We start from the raw sequence: 22640 nt of genomic DNA on the forward strand, positions 1-22640 counted from the left end.
CAGTTAAGAATCATTAAGAATAGCTTATATTAGACAGGAGGTTTGTTATTGCAACAATTTGTATCCATCTCACAGCTTTGCTGGTGGTTTGGGAGTATTCCGGGGTGGATCCAGGGGATGATAGAGGGCGGGCAGAGTGCTGCCCACTGCTAGTGCTGAACCCCCTCCCTTTGGGGGGGGGTTAGGGAAAAGTACCAGGGCTTGCCCAGCTCAAGGATCCAGGGCTTTGGCCTTCCCCGGGGGTGACAGGGAGCCATGGAGTGCCATATGCCTGTGTGGTCTCTAAGGAACTGTCACCCCAGGTCATTTCCCAGAGGGGTCTGGGAAGTGGAGGCTACATCAGTGCCACGCTCGGGCCTCCCGATGGAAACAGATCTGACCTCAATGCTTAGCCAGCGGAACGGAGGCTGGAATTCAATTAATAAAGTTGTGGCCTTTTACGTACAGTTTCAAGTGTGCAGTGTGTTTATTGCCTGGGGGAGGTACCAGGCCAGTTAGCCATATGCCCATAAAGTAGACTTGCTGAATCAATGAGACTTGCTAAGTTAACACATATAAAAGTGTGATTTCATGGTCAAATATCGCAGAATTTGCTCGACTTATAAAACAGGTGAACTTAAAGTAATTTTTACTGACCCACATGATGCAAAAACAAATTTGAATCAGTCCAGTCCTTTTTTTTTCCTTTGCCACTGGGGGGCTTCTTTTTAAAGCCAGAGTGCTTCAAACAGAAATTTCTCAATGTGACTAGTTGTGATGCATTTTTGTAAAGCCAGGGAGCCTATTTGTAGGTGGTGTTTTCTTGACATATGTTGAGATTTACACACAGCGGTATTATGTTGTTTGAGATTCTTCAGTAATCTCCAAATTGAGAGCAAAAATGAAGACTCTGGACACAGATGTTCCCTTCACCAAGAGTGTACAGTATTTATAAATATACATACATAGCACCTCAGAACTGGCAAGATCCACGATACCAACTGACAAAGTAACGTGCTGCTCCTCCATGCATCAACCCAACACTAAACTTAGTCAGCACCTTGCTTATATAGTGTTGTTGTTGTTCAGTCATTAAGTCATGTCCGACTCTTCGTGACCCCATAGACCAGAGCACGCCAGGCCCTCCTGTCTTCCACTGCCTCCTGGAGTTTGGTCAAATTCATGTTGGTAGCTTCAATGACACTGTCCAACCATCTCGTCCTCTGTCGTCCCCTTCTCCTCTTCCCTTCGCGCTTTCCCAGCATCAGTGTCTTTACCAGGGAGTCTTCTCTTCTCATGAGATGGCCAAAGTATTGGAGCCTCAGCTTCAGGATCTGTCCTTCCAGTGAGCACTCAGGATTGATTTCCTGCAAAATGGATAGGTTTATTTTCCTTGCAGTCCAGGGGACACTCAAGAGTCTCCTCCAGCACCACCATTCAAAAGCATCAATTCTTTGACGGTCAATCTTCTTTATGGTCCAGCTCTCACTTCCATACATCATTACTGGAAAAGCCATAGCTTTGACTATGTGGACCTTTGTTGGCACGGTGATGTCTCTGCTTTTTAAGATACTGTTGAGGTTTGTCATCGCTTTCCTCCCAAGAATCAGGCGTCTTTTAATTTCATGGCTGCTGTCACCATCTGCAGTGATCCTGGAGCCCAAGAAAGTAAGATCTGTCACTGCCTCCATATCAGGAGGGGATGGGACCAGTGGCCATAGTCTTAGTTTTTTTTAAATGTTGAGCTTCAGACCATTTTTTGCACTCGTCTCTTTCACCCTCATTAAGAGGTTCTTTAATTCCTCCTCACTTTCTGCCATCAGAGTGGTATCATCTGCATATCTGTGGTTGTTGATATTTCTTCCGGCAATCTTAATTCCAGTTTGGGATTCCTCCAGTCCTGCCTTATAAGTTAAATAAGCAGGGAGACAATATACAGCCTTGTCATACTCCTTTCCCAATTTTGAACCAATCAGTTGCTCCATATCCAGTTCTAACTGTTGCCTCCTGTCCCACATATAGATTTCTCAGGAGATAGATAACATGGTCAGGCACTCCCATTTCTTTAAGGACTTGCCATATTTTGCTGTGGTCCACACAGTCAACGGCTTTCGCGTAGTCAATGAAGCAGAAGTAGATGTATTTCTGGAACTCTCTGGTTTTCTCCATAATCCAGCACATGTTAGCAATTTGGTCTCATGAATTTGACCCAACTCCGGGAGGCAGCGGAAGACAGGAGGGCCTGGTGTGCTCTGGTCCATGGGGTCACGAAGAGTCAGACATGACTAAACAACAACAATGGCTTTAATGTTCAAATTGTATTTGCAAGTAGAATTGAGTGCATGAATTGGAAAGAAGAGGATGCATGATTTTAGAAATAATTTAAAGTCAAATAATGTTTCTGACATACTGTAAATGTGAAATAAATAACTCCAACCTTTTTGTAACAGGTATATGTTTCATGTGGAGAGCAATGGATTGATCCTCAGTGGACTGTGGCTCAGAATAAAAAACGTCTCCAACTTTGTAATTTAGCCTCAGATATAGCTGCTATTCGTGCCTATTGTGCCATGAGGAACACCAAAAGTGAGCAGATTAACTTCTGTGCTGTTTTTGTAAAATGTGTCTTTAATATGTTTAAATTAGACCAATTTATGTAAGACACCTCCGAGAGCAGAGATTTCAAATAGTGTTCTAGTGGCCTCACTTGGTATGATTTACACAATTAAAGATCAATGCATTCAAGTACTACTAATCTCAGTGGGTGAGTCAAGCTTAAGTTTGATGCCAGAAGCACTTAAAACTTTAGAGAGTGCCCACTGTGTTTATTTTTTTTTATTTTTTTTATTTTTATTAAAACAATTGCTGAAAGCTGTTGCTCCCACCCAAAAATGCATTAAAAGCATACAAAAAATAATAACGGTGTCCAGCACATGTGCTTAAAATTTGCCTAAAAAGTTGTTAAAAGCCTGTCTCAAAAATATTGTCTTCACCTATCACCAGAAGGACAATCTTTTGTACAGTTTTTTATAATGTTGTAGAACTTGTAAACTGCCCAGAGTGGCCTTGATAGCCAGATGGGCGGTGTCACATACAGCACTGATGGTACCTGTCTGTCATGGGTTTGGAGGGAAAGTTCCATCCTATGGGGAGTGGAAGGCGGGACATCAGGGGGGAGGAGCTGTACTGTATATATATTTGGGGGAAGTCCATCGTAGGGAGCGGAGGTGGAGAAGTGGAGTTGAAGTCTGTGGGTCAGACTGGGTACAACTGTTCGTCAGATAGTACATACCTGATAGGTTCAGGTTTCTATCTAGGTAGCTAGAACTGATAGGTTCAGGGTCTGTGCGTTACCTTAAAGTGTTCCGTGGGAACCAATCTGTTGTATGTGTATGATTGGGACTATACCAAGTTCCAGTATCCTATTTACCTGATCCTTTTATTTACCCTGTTTGTTGTTTCAATAAACCTTGTTCTTTTGTTTATTAAAATCCATTCCTGGTCTGGGTGACTTGGTAGAGCGAATGGTTGGTGGCAGCATAACTACAGGGTGGGATACTCCAGTAGGTCTGGGGTTGCCACAGGCGGTATAGAAATCAAATAAATAAAATAAAGAAGGAGGGGGGCTTAGTTGTCAAAAGCATTGTTGCCAAAACAATAGATGTTTGCAGCTGAATTTGGAACTATTTTTCCATTTAGTTCAGTTGTGTATGAAAATAAATAACTTCTAGATTCAATTTTTTTAACTACTACACGTAAAGGATACAGATGTCTTTCTTATGGCAGAGAAGGAAATTGTCCTATGCTTGAGAACTGAAGGGAGAGTTGAAATACAGAGTGGATTAACTTTGTCCTGTTACAGTGGACCCTTGACTTACAGATGGCTCGACTTACAGACTTTTCGAGTTACAGACTTCTCTGGCCACAAAATTTAGGTTCAACTTGCAGCCGGAGAATCGACTTACAGACCAGAAAAAACCCAAAATGGAACAAAAACGGCCGGTTATGGGATTAATCAGTGTTCAATGCATTGTAGGTCAATGGAGACTCGACCTACAGACTTTTCAACCTGCAGCCACCATTCCAATACAGATTAATTCCATAAGTAGAGGGTCCACAGTATGTCAGAAACTAGATAAAGTGGTGAATTTCAATTAATCCTTGCATTAGTCTGGCAAAAAAAAAAATTATACAGAATTAACAAAAAGATATGTCTGTGTGTCTTATAGAGCAGTGGTCCTCAACCTTGGGCCTCCAGATGTTCTTAGACTTCAACTCCCAGAAATCCTGGCCAGCTGAGGTGGTGGTAAGTCTTCTGGGAGTTGTAGTCCCAGAACATCTGGAGGCCCAAGGTTGGGGACCACTAATTTAGAGGATAAGACACTATTTTTAGCAATTGTTCCTTGCTGCATAGACTGTGCTGGAAAGATATCTGTAGGAGTATCTAAAATCACAAAGAATAATTTTGATGTAGTATATTGATGATGTTGGCTGGCAGTTCCATTTCCGAGTGTGCCTTCTGGGAGAAGAGCCATCCCATGTAGCCATGGGCAAGCTGCACAGTCCCAGAGCACCCCCAGAAGAAGGGTATGGGAAACTGCTTCTGGTAAGAGTCACCATGTTGGAATTAACTTGATGGCACACAATTGTTTTTATTTATATTGATTATTAGTAAACAGTATCATCTGCAGGTGCCTCGTGGATTCTTTAATTCTTGCATCAATGTTTTCAGATCTTGTTTTGGAAGTAAAGAAAGACATTGCTGTTGGAGCCAAACTTTCTGTTGAAAGAGCTGTGGTGAAACTTGAAGGAAAAAATGCTTTTCAGGAAGAAGGAAAAAAAGCTGAAGAAAGTACTGAGAAAGTAGAAGATGCCACAGATAAGTATCTGTAGGTAATCTAAAATGATGATCAGACGAGAAGAGCATTGACTATGGTTATCGACAAAATGATTAATTAATTATATTGCTGAAGAAAATTCAGAATAACCAGAAGTGAAAGGTTGTGGGGTCTGTTCAAATCTGATGCACAAAATAAATTTGTCACCCAGGATTCTTTAGGTCTTAAAACAAACTTTATGCAACTACTAGCCAAACTTTCTTCAACTTATTCACATGAAGAGGGATAAAATGGCATTAAAACCTCCTTTATTCCCTTCATATAAGGAAGTTGGAATGGAACAAAGGAACATTCCATGTGGTCTCATGGAATGAAAATTAAAATCAGTGGGCAAGATCTGAATAGGAATTAATGTGGTCAAAAACCACTTTTGCACAGAGTGGTCTGAATTTCTGCCATCTCCCACCTGTACTGGTGGCCTTCTGTGCCACTTATGCCATTCCTAATGGTTCCTCAGTCTTCAGAATTGGCTTTTTGAGGAGTACAGGGGCTGTGGCAAAGAGGCTGTAACCTCATTCCATGAGTAGAACTGTCCTTGCACTGTATATCTTAGAATCTAGGTCAATTAAGACATAGCATCCATACATACAAGGTGTGTGGCTCAGATTGATGTGTAATGCAATATCCCCATACATCCATATTAATTAACTCCAAGCTCTCATACCTGTAGTTAGTTTTCCTTCAATGTAATCCACATTCTTCAGAATTGTATTTCCACATCATAACATGCCACCTCCTTTCCTCTCCTTACCTCTCCCCACTCCTTCTTTCCCGTGCTTTCCCCAATCTCTCCTGTTTGCACCCCTTGATCCTGATTGATCACAGTTCAGTATTTGTCATCATCATCTCTAAATTTAGTAATGGAAGCTTCCATTTTGTAAAGCAGGGGATATTAAGTTGCTCCTAACATGAAGAAAGGTTTGCAGATTTTGAAGGAGAACTTAAAGCCGTTACCTCTTTTTTTTTCTTGCTGATTAAAACAGTGTGTTAATTGATCTTACCCAGCATGAAGCAGAGGGTAATGAGTGGTGCTGAAAAGAGCACCTCACCTCCATTAAGAAAGGCACCAAGAGGCAGCCCTGCTCCATATTGAGAACACTCCCACACATGCCATGACAGCTAATGTCAAGGGAGTTCTAATGATACATGCTCTCAGATGACCTGGGCTTGTTAAAGACAGTGGAACAGAGGAGTAACAGATCTGGAAGGACCCAGGCTGTGTGTGGGGGAGGTTCCCAAGCAAGGGAATATAACCTTGAAATGGAAAGGAGGTGCAAAGATTTGATTCCATACTGCAGTAACATCTTGTACGATTGTTAAACTACAGTAATCTGAATCATTGGGCTACTGGTCTCCTTCTTAAATAGGAACAAATAGAATATATGAGTGAGCTTTGAAAAGCGCTTAAATTCAACTGGACAGTGCTGAAACTTCACCACATAATTACTCAGGATCAGCCCAGATGTTAAATAAAATTTGTATTTCCACCAGCAACTGCACTCCCTCTCCCTCTCCTATAATGGGATTTCCCCAGAGATATGTGCCTCAACAATCAGATTTGCAGATTAAGCCCATATATACCCTCCAATGACCAGTCACAAAACTAAGCGTCCTAAATGCAAGATACATGCATGAGGGAAAACAAGTGTTGTGACATGTCTTCCACTACTTGAGGCAATATCTCTTATGAAAGAATATCTGCTATAGTGTCTAGTTTGACCTGCATTCTTGTGACTAACATACTCGAACATGTTGCTCATAGCCAGTGCCACCACAATCCACTGAAACAGCAGAGAGCCCTGCAACATCTTCAGGACTGATGAAGTCATCCTTGTCCCAGGTTCGCTGTGAGGGGCCCAGTCAGCTAAAAGAAGAGACGTTCATCTTGGCAGCCCCAAGTGTAGCCCTCAAAATTTCCATGGGCATAAATCTACTGCCAGAGATAGGCTCTGAAGCAGTCCACCACTTTACTCCTCCTCTTCCTCTGTGGATTGTTCTATAACACATTAGTTGTGCTTTGCTTTTGGAGCCATCATACAGAATCATAGAATAGTAGAGCTAAAGTGGTCTCAAGGGACAATAAGCCCAACTCCTGCTAAAGCAGTCAATCTGAAGGTAAAACAGTCACAATAAATGGCCATCTAACATCTGCGTAAAAACCTTCCATGAAGGACAATCCATCACCTTCTAAGGTGGTCCATTCCATTGCTGTGCAGCTCTAAATGTCACAAAACTCCTTGCTCACAATCTAAATCCAGTGACTCAGGTCTAGAGCTGCAGAAAACAAGCTACCATGTTCCATGATAGCTCTTGAAATATTTTAAGGTGTTTTCTAATAGCATCTTTCCATTTTGCTTCTCGGGGCTAAACATATGCAGATCCCCCAGCCATTCCTCATAGGGTTTGGTTTTCAGACATTTTGACATCTTACTCACCCTCCTCTGGACACATTTTGATTTTTCAGTAGCCTTCTTAACCTGTGGTGCCCAAATCAGGACTTATCAAAATAAAATAGTATGGTAGTGTTACTTCCTTTTATTTAATAATAATCTTTGAACTACAGGGCCGGAAGGGAACCTTTTGGATCACTGAGTCCAGCCTCTGTCAAGGAGGCACAGTGGGGCATCGAACTCCCAACTTCTGGCTCCACAGCCAGATGCCTAAACTCCAGGAAACTATATTTCTGTGGATGCATCCTGGGATTACATTAGGTTTTTCTGCCACTGCATAAAATATCCTTTCTCAAAATGAGATATTGATCCTTATTCAGCACTGAAACGGCTTTCATTGCAACACAGCTACTAGGACTATGTTTTGCCCCTATTACCTCATCACTGTGTAACTGCAGGAAAGACCAAAAAAACCTGGAATCCTGTTTGTTTAGGCATAGCACAACACTTGCATAAATTTACTGGGCATTACATCTAGGCAGCAAGGGTTGGACAATTTGATTGAGTTATTGTTCGGTTTTATTTTTGAGGAAGGGAGATAAGTGAGCAGATCAAGAGCACAAGAGTGGTAATTGGCTCTTGCAAAACTGATTTTGGGGGAATTTAGCAGGTGAGGCAAGAAGGGGCAGGAAAGGAAGGAGCATGTTCTCTGTGAGTGTGTGCGTGCACACACACACACGCTGTTGCCCACCCTTCTCTCCGCATCTGCCAGGGGACTGAGATGGGAGACTGAGAGGAGCAGCTGGCTATGCACCTTTTAGAAACCTCCCTCTTGGGAATACTGTCCAAAGAATGGCAAGTAGGTGGGGAAGAAAATACCAGGTCTTAAAAATACTTCATTCTCCTTCACTGTCCCCACCCCAGTTTCTAATTAGATACAATAAGGAAAGGAACAAGACGGGAAAAGTCAGTCCTGCAGGAGAGGAAATGTAGTTGTTTGGCTTGCTGTAGCTGAGAAAGCTTGCCTGCCCATTGCATAATGCACATGTGAAAGTAGTTTGTGGAACATTCTGCATAATGCCTAGTTCTGCCCATGTAGGTACACAACAGGATTTCAACCATTGTATGATGTGGCTCTTGCTGCCCATGACTAATCCAAGAACAATATTGTTTCACTGGAGAAGTGAGCTGCAGCTGAGAATGTAATATAACTGCTATTATAAAAGCAGGTTGTATATGCTCACTGAGGCAATAGGTGGCACTGTTGTTTTCTGAAATGTTGAAATGCTCGTGGTTCTAGAATTCATCATTTAGGAATTGTAGACTGGCTGTTATTACTATCCAGTAGCATGATTTGTTTAGAGAATGGCAATAAGACTGTTTTTAAATGACACATGGATGATAAAATATTCATGTTAGAAAGAGATAATAGTATATACAGTGTATATATTAATATTGTTAGGTAAGAGATTTTAGCATGTAGAAAACACAGGAAACCTTTTAGAGAATACAATTTCAGATACCGTGATTATGCTGCTTCTATATAAGAAGTCATATTTTTCTCATTCACTCTCATCTACTAGATGCAATAGGACCTTCAAATAAGGTCCATTTTCACAACCTAGATTTTTTTCAGGCATAAGAGTCTTTTGTCCTTGCAGTCAGATTATACAAGGTGAAGTCAAAACACATCTTGGATTTTAAAGGTCAACAAAAAAAAATGCCTGATAAATACAATTCAAAATTTTATTACATAATCTAAAAGTTCACGGAATACAATTTGCTTTCATGTAGTTTTGAAAATGACATCTCCCAAGATGGTGGCCTTCATTCGCAAAACACTTTTGTAGTTGATTTTCAAAGTTTTGCATTGCCCGGCAGGATCATTTGCAGCAGTTTTGCTGCAATTTCTTGGTCTATATCAGCCTTCAGTTCATCAATAGTTCTTGGTCAATGTTTGTAGACCTCAGCTTTCAGATAGGCACAGAGGAAATTTTCAGCCTATAGCAATATGGTTTTTTGGTCTAGAACAGGAGTGCGGGATTTTCATATTGAGAGGAAAGGAGAGAAAGAGAAGAAAAAGCAGGAGAATGTCAACAAGCTGTTGAAAGACTTTCCCAATCTAAAAGTAGGTGGTTTGTTGCCTGATCCAATACCGGGACAAGAAGGGATCACGATCAAAGAGACCACAGAATGGATGGTGGTAGTATACCCGAGGGGACGAAGTCCCTGGAAGAAGGTGGTACAACCAGACTCCACTTACAACATGCCACTCCTGGAAGGGGATTGGGCACACCACCCATGCTGCGGCACTATATGTGCAGTCAGGAGCACCCCATTGAGAAGACCCAGCAACAGAGAGTTGTTTGGGCCGGCACCCCAATATTGAAGCGGGACTTTGTTTATGGCAATAGTGATGGAACTAACAGGCAGTTGATTGGTGGAGATTCGTTTATCCCTACCGAACTTATTGTTGACACCCCATTGATGAATAAACTTTGTTATGGTTTAAAAACGCCGTCCTCGTCTATTTCCGCGCCAAATTTGGGGTCGCCGAAGACTTGTAATGAACCTTTTGACACTCGCCCTGTACATGATATATGACACACAAAAACTTTGTTGCAGCAAAAACCACACTGCTCTGTAGTACTCTAAAGCTAACCAGTTTATCTTCTCATTAGGGATGCCAACAACAAAGCCTAACTTGTCTTGTTCTATTCAATGGTGGGGTGGGCAACGTTTGTGGATCCAGGTGCTAGTCTTCTACTCTTGGGACACTCCAAAGGCTATGCAGACTGCCAAAAATGCAGGGTGGGTGGATATATTTAAAAGGCGAGTTGACACTGCTGAAGTCTTCTAGGAGCTGCAATTTAGAAAGGGCTGGGGATGGGAGCAGAACAGCAAAATTGGGGAGTCACCCTGTGCTGCACTTTGCCAATCCCTGATTTAGGCTGTTTTAACTTGAGAAGACAGTTCAAGACTGAGTTTAAAAGCCTCACAAAATGGCTCACCTCTGGCCCAGAGAATAACAAAATGCTGTTTATGTCCCTTTAAGGTCTCTGCAATTTGCACAACCTATCTGCAAATTAGGGTCTTTTCCTCTTGAGAAGCAACCCACAGATAGACAGCAATCACAGAAGGACTAGCTCGTTGTTAAAGATAAAGGCAGACAACCTATCAAAGTCTTCGAAAGATTTTCTTTTCATTAATCTAATGAGCCATGGTCCTTGTTTTTCACGAATGTTGTGCCAAAAATCATCCTCACAAAAACAAGGACAGGTTTTTTTAGCACAGAAAAATGTGAATTTTCTCCATGCAAGGAGAATTTTTGTAAGACCCCATTCTTGCCTTTGAGGACAAAATGGTCAAAGATATACCTGCCTCTTTTGCCTTAAAAAAACAAAACAAAGCATGCTGCTTATATATCACCCTCATAATGTTTACAGCACTCTCTGGGCAGTTTGCAATTTAATTATGCAGGCTACACATTGTTCCCCTTCCCCATGGCAAGCTGGATACCCAATTTACTGACCTCGGAAGGATGGAAGGCTGAATGAACCTCAAGCTGGTTACCTGGGATTGAACCCAGGTCATGAGTGGAGTTTTGGCTTCAATACAGCAGTTTAACCACTGTGTCATGAAGCATGTGTTTTAATGCACCACATGCCACATCATCTGACGTGTGGAGCATGGTCAGAGTTGGCAAATTATTACACACATCCTTCAATGTATAGAATAGTCGGATGTAAAATCAGTGGCAAGAGAAAGATTGGAAAAAGTACAGACAATTTGGTGGCTACTCAGAAATCCTTGCAGTGATCAGCTGAATAACAGATGTAGTGAGATAAAAAGTTTTTATCATTATTCAGTCTGGAAGAAGAGATAAGAGTTTAACTTCTTAATGAATTCTTGTTCAGCTGTTTTCTGTTGGAATTGTTCTTTTGTCAAGAAAGCTCGCTCTATGACCAAATAGAGTGTTCTAGGAGAACGAAGTTTTCTCCTACAAGTTTTTGTACATTGACATTTATGGTGTCTGGAAATACAATAGAAGCAATACTGGCAAGATTTTGGCATGGAACAGAATGGGAAACTATTGGGTGCATCAGGTGGTTCTAAAGATGTAGGTGACATTATTAAAAATATTGTCAGAAAAGATATGACATCTGTGTTTCTCACAAGATTTAGGGAGACTATGGTTGTATGTTGGCAAGGTTGCTAGTGAGTAAAATGAATAAGTTGACAGCTCAAATTCATTGGTTTCAGCTCAGGTTTCAGGTGATGGTTTCAGCTCAAATTAATTGAGCTGAAACCATCACCTCTGGGTATTTTATCTTTGTTTTATTATTGGACAGATAAAATTTGCTGGCTATCTGATTCTATTTTATCTGCTAAGTCAGTTTGTTATTTTATGGAACATTATTCTAAACACTGATGGTTTTAATTGTAATTACAGCATTCAAATGCCTTCACTACTTGTGTGTACTGCTGCCCAAACAACCATCCCCAAACCCCCTTCATTAAATTTTAGGTTGCCATTTAAACTTCTGAACAGGGACTCCTTCTCTTGAATCCCTGCCAGTGCTCTTCAAAAAGTAAGAATGTTTTGGTGAAATACAGTTTTGATTATTTTGGTAACACTGCATAAATCATAGCTTTTGGACTATACAAACCGAAAGCTGCCTTTCTTTGTGTTTTTTGTTACTGGTCTAAAAGAGGGATCACCATTCTTGTCTTTGGATTATGTACAAGGACCATGTGGCATTCCCCCCCCCCCGCTTTTGCTACATAAACCATGTGTAACAGCACTGACCAGTTGTATTTTGCTGTTGTTCTGTGCCATCAAGTCGGAACCAATCTATAGCAACCCTACATAGTGCAGATTGGAGAGTTGCTCGGCCCGTGGATCCTCAATTGTGGGGTTCCACAGGGCTCAATCATTTCCTCAATGCTGTTTAACATCTGCATGAGGCCGCTGGTAGGGGTCATCAGGGGATATGGGGCTTCATGCCATCAGTATGCTGATGATACTCAGCTCTACATCTCCTTTTTTCCAACAACAGTGGATGCTGTTTCGTCCCTTGAATGCTGCTTGGGGGCTGTTCAGCTATGGATGCAGGGGAATGGACTGAGGCTGAATTTGGGCAGGACAGGGATCCTTTGGGTAGCTGTCCCAGACATCAGTGGTCTGGGAAACTCCCTTTCCATTGGGCAGGGTGACTCTTAACACCAAGAGTGAGGTTTGTGGTTTGGATGTACATGGCGCTCACCATGGAGACCCAGGTGTTGTCAGTGGTCTGTTCCACACATTTCGACCTTCGGCAGATTGCCCAGCTGCGTCCCTATCTTGATGTGGGGGACGCTCACCAATTTGGGCCATGCACTCGTAGTCTCAAGATTAGACTACTGTAATGGCAATGACAGATGTCACTTTCTTTGGCTCCATGATCACTGCAGATGGTGACAGCAGCCACGAAATTTAAAGACCCCTGCTTCTTGGGAAGAAAGCGATGACAAACCAAGACAGCATCTTAAAAAGCAGAGACATCACCTTGCCGACAAAAGTCTGAATAGTCAAAGTTATGGTTTTTCCTATAATGATGTACGGAAGTGAAAGCAGGATCATAAAGAAAGCTGACCGCTGAAAAATTGATGCTTTTGAATTGTGGTGTTAGAGGAGGCTCTTGAGAGTCCTCTGGACTGCAAGGAGAACAGACCTATCCATTGTAAAGGAAATTAACCCTGAGTGCTCACTGGAAAGACAGATCCTGAAGCTGAGGCTCCAATACTTTGGCCATCTCATGAGAAGAGAAGACTCCCTGGAGAAGATGCTGATGTTAGGAAAGTGTGAAGGCAGGAGGAGAAAGGGACAACAGAGGACAAGATGGTTGGACAGTGTAATCGAAGCTACCAGCATGAATTTGACCCAACCCCGGGAGGCAGTGGAAGACAGGAAGGCCTGACGTGCTCTGGTCCATGGGGTCACGAAGAATCGGACACGACTAAATGACTAAACAGCAACAATACACTCTATGTGGGGCTGCCTTTGAGACTGACACAGAAACTTCAGATGGTACAAAAAGCAGTGGTCAAACTTCTTACAGGGGTGAAAAGGTGCCAACATATTTCCCCCACACTGGCCGCCTTGCATTGGCTGCCCATTTGTTTCCGCGTTGATTTCAAAGTTCTTACAATTACATATAAAGCCCTAAACAGTTTAGGACCTTGATATCTGGCAGAATGCCTTCTCCCACCCAGTTCTGCCAGAGTCACTCGTTCCAGCCAGGCCAGGCAGCTGAGGGGCCAGACGCTGAGGGAGGTCCAGAGGGTAAGGACGAGGAATGGGGCCTTCTTGGCAATGGCCCCTCGCCTTTGGAACAACTTGACAGTGGAGATCTGCCTGGCTACCTTTCTGTGTTTTATTTATTTATTTATTTATTTATTTATTTATTTATTTATTTATTTATTTATTTATTTATTTATATGCCGCCCACGCTACCCAAAGGTCTCTGGCCGGCTTACAACAATTAGACTTCAAACCTGGCTATTTGGACAGGCTTTCCTCTTGCCATGTCTTAAATTCTTGTACTTCGCCATCTTGGACCTATAATATATGTTTTTGGTTTTATTGTTTTAAATTTGTAAACTGCCCAGAGTAGACCTGTGGTCTAGATGGGTGGGATGGAAATCCAATAAATAAATAAGCAAATCCTAATAGAGCTTTTAAGATAAGTGTGATATTTAAGGAGTGTTTTTACCAGTTCAACTTCCCCAGTGAGTTGCCATGTCTGAGCAGGGATTTTAATCCTCTTCACCAGAGTCCTAGTCTATCACTCTATCCACTGCAACACACTGGGAATCAACCCAGTTGTATACATTGGTATAATACCTTATGAGTGCTATCTATGAGATAATGAGGGTTTATAAATGAAAATGGGTTTTATTTTTTTAAAAAAAACACAAAGGAATAAAAAGGTTCAGTGAACAGACTAAACTATAGGAACACTGTTTCACCATGTCAGTTTTTTTAGCATACAATCTGAGTTACTTGCTTTTCTTCTTTATAGCATAAGCACATTTTGTTACTTATGCTTCCTTTGACACAAGTGCTGATGAGGGCACACTTTTCTTCACTTCTTCTTCTCAAAACAGACTACACTCATTCTGAAGTCCCTGACAGCTAATTTCCCCCCACTCTAAACTCTTTCAATTCTAACTCATAGCTCTAACCAACTCTAACTCCCTTATGTACAAACACAATCTCTTCAGCCAGGAGCCATACAGACCAATAAGCTCATAATTCCATTCATAAAACAAAAACAAGGGCAGGTGGTACATTTATTAGACCACTAAATTTTTTAATATATCTTTTGATGTATCATGGTCTTCCTCAGACTGTGCACCCATATATTGTGGATAGTACAGGAAAAAATTATGAAAGTCTCCCAAGTCATGGCAGATATCTGTGCCAGGTCTGTTTCTTAAAAATGAGTTAAAAAAAAACAGGCTGCAAATGCAAGTCAGGACCGTATGTTTCAAATTCCAACCTGGGGGCCATTTTGTTTTTCCATTCATAAACTTTCTTTTACACTTCTCAACTTATGACTGTCACTCCTGGCACACATCCCACATGGAACTCTCAAAATTACAGAAACATTTGTGGTTGTGAATGCTCATTGTATTTATTTTGTGTACTGTAATTAAATGCTGCAGATTGTTCTTCATAGACTGCTGTTGACCCCACTATTTGCAAAACATTTACCCCTCCTTCACACACATGCAATATGAACAAGAGATAATCAGTCATGCACCGGATGAAGTGGTTAGTCATTCACAAAAACTGACATTGCAGTTATTAGGTTAGCCACTGGGATGATGCAAGGGTCTTTGTTGTTTATAATCACAAATTGTGCTTATCATGGAAAAAAAAGTCCTAGCATATATGCTGGGATTATTCTTCTACTTTCCTCTGGTTTTTTTTTTAATGTACAACACCACTTTTTTCTTCTCAAAATGTAAAACCTAAAATCCAGTGCTAACCCAAACAGATCTTGCAAAGTAGAGTTAAAACATTTGGGCTTCTACCTCTGTTAACGCAACCTGACTGGTAGCTTTGGCAACTGCAGTTTTAGGTAATGAAACATTGGTGACTACACTTTTTTTAAGACTGTAGATCTCCAGTTTAAACTATTTGGGCTGTGGCTCTGCACACAGTTTAGCTGGCATTATCCACTGTGGATTTAAGGAGCCTAAATATGTGCAGTGTTTCAGCCCTGGTATTGATTCATTCTAAACTCCCATTGACACAAGGATAAAACTCTAATTGTTTTAGCTGTTAATCTCCTTATAAAATGCAGGTTTAATTATTGATTCAAACCTTCATGTAACATTTAAAGTAGTAACGAGCACCAGTGCTCTACATTTTATATTGACTTTTTCAGGAATTCACATGCAAAATCTCATCTTAAAGCGGATGCATGTTATAAATCTACCAAATATATCTGGCAGCATATTTCCTGTGATTTTGATGAGGACTGCAGCTCTCAGAAAGAGAAAGAGGAGCAGCTCTTTGAACATGCAGAATTACATAAATGCAGGTCAGATATTTGTTTTGTGCATGGTGAGGTGCTCTCACTTCTTTTGCACTTCAGTGACTTAGGGGGTGACTACATTGGCCATCTACCTAACAGTTTCCATCAGAATTGGCATGGGCGAAATTAAATTAAAAACAGGTGACTACACAACATAAGGCTAAGCACAGGCAAGCTCAGTATTTTTCAGTCTGTTTTTGTTCAGCTGGCAGGAGGTGGTTTATTTTTCTCTGATTTGGCTGGCATTGCTGTACTTCACTTTTTTGCCTTGTGTGCTCACCTAATCCCATGCAAAGGAATAATCTTAAATGTGTCAGTTCCCATCAACCATGTGTCTGTTATCTCCAAACGGTGTTTATTTCCTTATTTCTTTTTTATGCCTTCCAAAGCTAGTGCTGCATCAGATTAATGCTGTGTTGCTTCAGAAAAATTAAAATAAATTAAAAAGAGGTGAAGGAAAGGAGTGGTCCCAGTGGGAATTGCCAGTCTGATTTCTCAACCTCTTACCCTACCGGCTGCTACAAGATGATCATTGTTTGTATTCGTATAGATAACTCAAGTAATTTCACCCACAGAAATCAGGGGGATCTGATTTTAAAACTTTAGAATTAAAGTTTTTCTGGCCATGTAAAAGTACCCTTACTCAGCTATGATGAAGCAGCAGTAATTACATATATATCATGTTTTCCCCGCAAGGGAAACAATAAATATCTATTCCTAATGTGACTCCATATTTTAAAATCAGTATTCCACAAAATATGTATTCCTCCCCCCATGAAAGACTGCACAGTAAAGTTATCCCTCTCTTAGCTGGGATAGGAAATAACTGAGACTGCTTTATGCATATCCCTTATTCCTTTCCTAATTGCCTAAGATTCCCACCACTACCTAGATTCTGAATGCCACACAAATATTTTCTAAGAATGCTGACAATATTATATCATAGTATAGAAAAAAGGAAATTAATAGGATATGGAAGACATTAACTTGGCTTCCAAGTGAAAGGGGGAAATTGTATGAAAACTACAATTGCTTAAAAGCCACTGTCAAAATGTCACCAGAAATAATATATCCCAAGATCTATCCATTTCATAGGTTACTATAGTACAGGGTCTCATTGTTCCCTTCCATCTCCCTGTTACATATCATTTGTTCCTTCTTTGCTCTGTCCATTAATAGTGCGGACTAGCATGGCTGTTTAAAATCAAACCAGGCTGAACAGAGTAACTGGCCTTCAGTGAAATTTCTCTTTCTTGTTTCCCAAGTTTCACATAAGGTCAGAGAAAAATAAAAGTTGTATTTACTCCTGTGTGCTGTCTAGAAAACTGATTTTATGAAAATCAATAAACTTTTCTCTGCTTTTTCCCTGATATCTTTCTACACTTTGCATAGACTTCCCTTCTCCACAATCATTTGCCTACCATCCCAATTTCTCACCAACTTTAATGGTCAAAAGTGCAAGTTACACAAATAAACAAAATTCTGCTTTCCCCATTTGTCTTGCTGTTTTTTGTCATACAAGACGAGGTTCATAAAGCTTTTGGGGTGGGTAGGAGAAAGCGACAGAGTAAGAACTAAATGTCTTTTCATTTGATTTCAGCCATCAGCCTAAACTGACTGGAGAATTACAAAAAAATTATCACCAACAGTTTGAGTTAAGGAATGGGAAAATTATCAACAGTCAATTTCCAAATCTTCTGTTGGGTGTTGAGAATTCAGATATGCATTTTGGCACTGAGGTGGTTCTGATGGAAAAGAAGTGTGATGCTATTAATCAGCACTGGATATGGAGGGAGAATAGCAGGTACACGTTCATTGATAGAAATGTAACAGAATCTCACAAGATTTGCATTGCATTTTTAGCATTCATGTTTTCATCATCTGAGATTCCATTGAGCAAGGCGTCTTCCATTTTGCTTGTTTCTGAAGTGCAAACAATGGTTGAGATCCTCTTTAGTGATCCTGATCTAGTATAGTAATTTGCCACTGGGGAGGATCATTGAATCAATGAAGATTTGATAAGTCAATTTCTCTGTAATTTCAGTGACTCAGTGGGCCTACCTTAATTACAACTTACTACACTAAGCAACATTTTCTGCTTCTATAATAAGGCAGTATAAGGTTTCCTATCAAATTTATTAAGAAGAGTTGAAATCCTCATGGAAGAAACTTCCATTACTGCACTAGCTCATACTGAATGTGGTGTCTATGATCAGATGGAGGTGAGTGAAAATGTAGATGCTGGGTATTGTGTGAAACCAGGGCAAGACTAGCAGTCCTAAAAAAAAAAAATTCAGCATAGCAATTTAAGAGTGAGCCACTCAGCAAGCAAATAATTTTTAAAAAAATCCTTGGTCTGTGACTGCTTTTTTCTTCCCCAGGACATTTCATCTTGCAAGTGACCCAGATCTAGTGCTAGCAGTATCAATGCCCAACATACTAAGCAGCTATCCAAAGCGTCCACTGGAAATGCAAGGATGTTCGGTTGTTCTTCAGGTAAACTTTCTTAAGTAATTTGATTTCATGGATCTGCATATAATTGCCACCAGATGTGGCAAACTCGACTTCTACATGTGAAACATTTATACTTCAGGAATAACCCTCACCACAGTGTAACTTTGTGTGTGTAAATGTACCTGGTCCCCATATCACATCTTCTGTGCCACCAACCCCAACTGCGTAGCATAATAATTGGTCGAGGTTATAAGCATGAGATAGACCAGTAGATTTATTTTACATTTGAACCAAATATATCAGTACTTAATTAAAATCTACTACAATGCTAAAAATAATTTAACATTAGATACTAAAATTATGAGTTATAGAAAGCTTGATTAAAATTGTTGTGTCTTAAAGAAAATATTTAAAAGTTGGGCTGTACACACAGGTAAGAAAATCTCAGTTTTTGCTTGTTTGGAGACCCTACAGGCAAGCACAACCCTCTCCCCTTAGGACACAGTGAAGAAAGCAATGGTAGTGATGATGGGGCTAGTCAGTCCCCTCTAAGCATGTTTTAAACATGGCTAGATTCTATATTTTCAGAATATTAAAGGAAATCCATGCTCTTATTCAGACTGTTCCTCAAATGACAATCATAGATTTGTTCAAGATGTTTAAGCTTGCAGCATTCACTCCTATCATGATCTCTCCAGTGAGGATTCTGCGCAGAAGGGTTTTTTTTTATTTACTGCTCTCTTAAGAGACACAACTTCCTGAACATAACTGCTGATTTCTGCCTAAAGTGGCTTCAGCTCTCTGGTAGGGCTGCTGTTGATGTCTTCCCCTCCCTGTGACCAGGGTGAGCAACTCTGACCCTCCAGATGTTATGGGGTTTTGATTCCCACTGTCCCTCACCACTGGCATAATGGTCAGTGGTGATAGGAGATGCTCCAACATCTAGGCTCTGGAGAGTCACAGTAGTCCCCAGCAGTGCTGCAAATCTTCTCAGCTTCTGCCTCCTGATATTTCAGCTCACCTTCTGTCTTTCTCTTTGGCTCATTCCTGTCTGCTAGCGTTCTATTTTCCCCTCTCACTTTTTACATCTCTTAGTGCTGTTTCTGCAGCTGCTGCTCCCGCTTGTGCTCCCTTTGTTTTCATCCCCTTACTGGTTTCTCTTCCCTTGGGCTGTTTCCTAACTGACTCCAGCTGATTGACCAGCTGTTTTGGCAAGGTTATGTTTTTATACTTCAGAACTGTGTGTCCAATTCCATGCTAGTTTCTCCTCCACTGATGCCTTCCATTGGCCTATAGTAATTAAGGACCAGTAAATGAACACAGGATGTTCCTTGCTGGACCTATCGGTGCCTGACTTGCACACAGTTCCACTCACACACATTCTGTTCACCCCCTTTACTGTTTTAACAGACTATTCTGGCAAATATCCAATTTATCACTGCCAATAGAAACCCAGTCACTTACTATGCATACCAATTCATATCTCTATCCGTGTGTGTGTGTGTGTGTGTGTGTGTGTGTGTGTGTGTGTGTGTGTGTGTGTGTGTGTGTGTGTGTGTGTGTGTGTGTGTGTAAGAAACGGTCAGGGATGAATGCCCAATGGATGCCTGAATCTGTTCACAGACCTCACCTTCTTTGCAAAGGCTCCTTCTGTGTCTATACACAGTGTGAAACCTCCACAGGAAATGCCTTACCTACCCAATTTAGTGAACGTGGTCTCCCAGTCAGTATGCTTATTAATGATACAAGTTGCAATTGTATGTACAATACTGTCAAATATCAACAATGTTCCCTCCGCCCAAAGTAAGGGAGTGCATTTCTTAGCAAATTTATGAAATCCATTTTATACAGATCGTATAAACAGATATCAAATAGCATGGAAAATATATTGTTTCAACAGAAGTACAAAGAATTTAAAAATGGTGCTGCCAATCAGAAGTGGAATTACACAGAAACTACAAAGGTTTTGAATGCCTTCCACAGCACAATATTGGACCAAGAAATTACAGCAGCAAATTGTTCTTTTATTTGCACATTTTCTGTAGCCAACACAGAGAAGATAGACCAACCAGTAAGTATTTTTTATTTCTACTTCACTGAGGCAGAAGAATGATTATGAAGAATTCCTTTATATAACTGCACATTTGTACCCAACAGAAATAGAGATCTGTGCCTGAAATCCTGTTGCTTCATATAGTATGTTGCATTAGAGAAAGCCCATTTGAATCAGTGGAACTTACGGAGGAGTTGACTTATCAAATCCCACTGATTCAATGAGCCTAGCCTATTGCAACTTAACTATGCTAAGACTTTCAGCCATACTCTTGCTATCAGTATAATACATATAACTCCTCTTCAGTTAATAGAAAGGACAGGAAGAAATAATATGATTCATATACTGTATTATCTTAGGTAAGGATGACTAAATCAGTATATTTCCATTTGAAGTCAGTTTTACCAGTGCGCATTTATGCCACAAAAATCTGCTATTTTAAAAAAAGCTTATATAAAAATCAATGCTCAGAATGCAGATTTCTAAATAAATTCAATTCAAAGTGCATATTCCTTAATGTGGTTTACTTTTAAAAAAATGTATATTATGCTATATCTTTTGCACCAAAAGTTGCACTGCCAAATGAGGAAGGGTGTAAATCTAAAGAATGTTGTCTTATTTGCAGCACAGATCAAGTCAGTTTACTGCACAATAAGAAGCAAGCAGCATTTTTGAGTGTTATGCAGTGGCACGGTATATTGTTTTTGTTTACCAAGGTGTGGGAAAATTCTTTTTGACAAATCACGCTTTTGTGAATGTAATAAGTGCAAGAGCACAGAAGTGCCATGATAAAATTATTCTCAAATTTCATTTGGAAGTGTCAGCCAAATAAAACATAGTGCACTTTAGATATTTTATTTAATTAATTCATTAATTAATTTAACTTATATGCCGCCCACTCTACCCAAAGGTCTCTGGGCGGCTTACAACAATTAAAATACAATTAAAATACAATATATTGTAACAGTGGCTTGCGGTTACTCCTCTGAGGGATCATGCCATTTCGCTGCTTTTAATAGTTAAGAACATCAGTGTGGGTGGAGCCAATAACGCAGGACTCTGGCATCTTATTGTTGGTCTCTGAGCAGAGAGCCCAGCTATAATTGCTTTGTAGGGAGTAATCGCTCATACTCTTGGTCCAATTTAGGTGTGGTGGATCTCCAAAAGCTATGGCAGCCTCCTATAAAGCTAAAAGACACTCCTCAGTTCCATAAATATGCATCATTTGTTTTCAATTTAGTAACAATACAACTTTATCTATTTATTCACAACATTTTAGAATTAGGAAATTGGATTAAAATGATAAGTATTGTATTCAAATAAGTTGCTATTTATATCCAGTAGGTTTGGAATTTTTAATACATATACAAAGTTAACAACTGTACATTCTATTGTTTCATATTAAAGAGCTTCAACCATTGTTCTTTCTAGGGCTACTATTTCCTTTCACCAAATGGAAGGCAAAAGATAATGATATGTTTGGCTTGTGCAAGGACTCTGAGAGGAAAGAAGGAACTGAAAAAGTTAATCCCTGGTACTGTGTTTTTCTGTGCCTCTGGTTCAGAGGGAGGAAGACATTTATCCCTGTGGCCCTATAAGTGCCTTGATGTTACCAAGGTTTGTGGTAGTGTTTCTTTTTAAAAATTGTGGCCTACTGTCTGTACATGTGGCATAATAAGGTGAATGGAATAAGAAAGGTAAGAAGAGAACTTGAAAAAAAATCTTGTTTGGAGGTAGCTGGAGGAATATTCACCTAAATATAAGTGGCAGAATAGCCATTCGTTTTTAGTATCGCTGCAGTTTAATTTGGGGAGGAACACCTTGACACCCTAATAAAGTAATGTAGGCATGATTTTTGGCTGAGGGGTAATTAAATTATCAGGAGTGAAGGTAACGTTCAGCATGTGGAACAACTGGCAATAAGCTTCATTCAAGAGTACCAGTTCGACAGAAGGCCTATGTCAATCTACAAGCTGCTTTGCTCAGTGACAACTAGATAGTAATTACTGAGCTAGCTGATACATTCATCTTTTATCTTGCAGTTTAGTTCTTTCATTAATATTCTGATGATCTGTGAATAAATGTGGGTATTCACAAGGATTGTTAACACGAACCACTTTAAGTATACTACGCATAATTGTTTATTTATTTATTTATTTATTTAATTTATATGCCGCCCACTCTACCCAGAGGTCTCTGGGCGGCTTACAATAATTAAAATTCAATACAATAAAATGATGAAAATACAATTAAAATACAATTAAAATGCAATTAAAAT

The 22640-nt window shown here is 40.2% G+C and overlaps 1 protein-coding gene across 6 annotated transcripts in view; it reads left to right on the forward strand.

Annotated features, from left to right (window-relative positions):
• The window catches only part of DCDC1 (doublecortin domain containing 1), a 443661-nt gene that overhangs the window by 380056 nt on the left and 40965 nt on the right, over positions 1 to 22640 (forward strand). For all 6 annotated transcript variants that reach the window (XM_072985843.2, XM_078384021.1, XM_072985844.2 and 3 more), the window contains 7 exons: positions 2430 to 2565; positions 4712 to 4868; positions 15706 to 15861; positions 17456 to 17659; positions 18237 to 18351; positions 20210 to 20380; positions 21794 to 21979. In XM_072985843.2, the coding sequence (XP_072841944.2) occupies positions 2430 to 2565; positions 4712 to 4868; positions 15706 to 15861; positions 17456 to 17659; positions 18237 to 18351; positions 20210 to 20380; positions 21794 to 21979 (1125 nt within the window). The remainder of the gene's footprint in view (positions 1 to 2429; positions 2566 to 4711; positions 4869 to 15705; positions 15862 to 17455; positions 17660 to 18236; positions 18352 to 20209; positions 20381 to 21793; positions 21980 to 22640) is intronic.

This window comes from Pogona vitticeps, chromosome 1, assembly GCF_051106095.1.
Source record: "Pogona vitticeps strain Pit_001003342236 chromosome 1, PviZW2.1, whole genome shotgun sequence".
NCBI classification, from domain to species: Eukaryota; Metazoa; Chordata; class Lepidosauria; order Squamata; family Agamidae; genus Pogona; species Pogona vitticeps.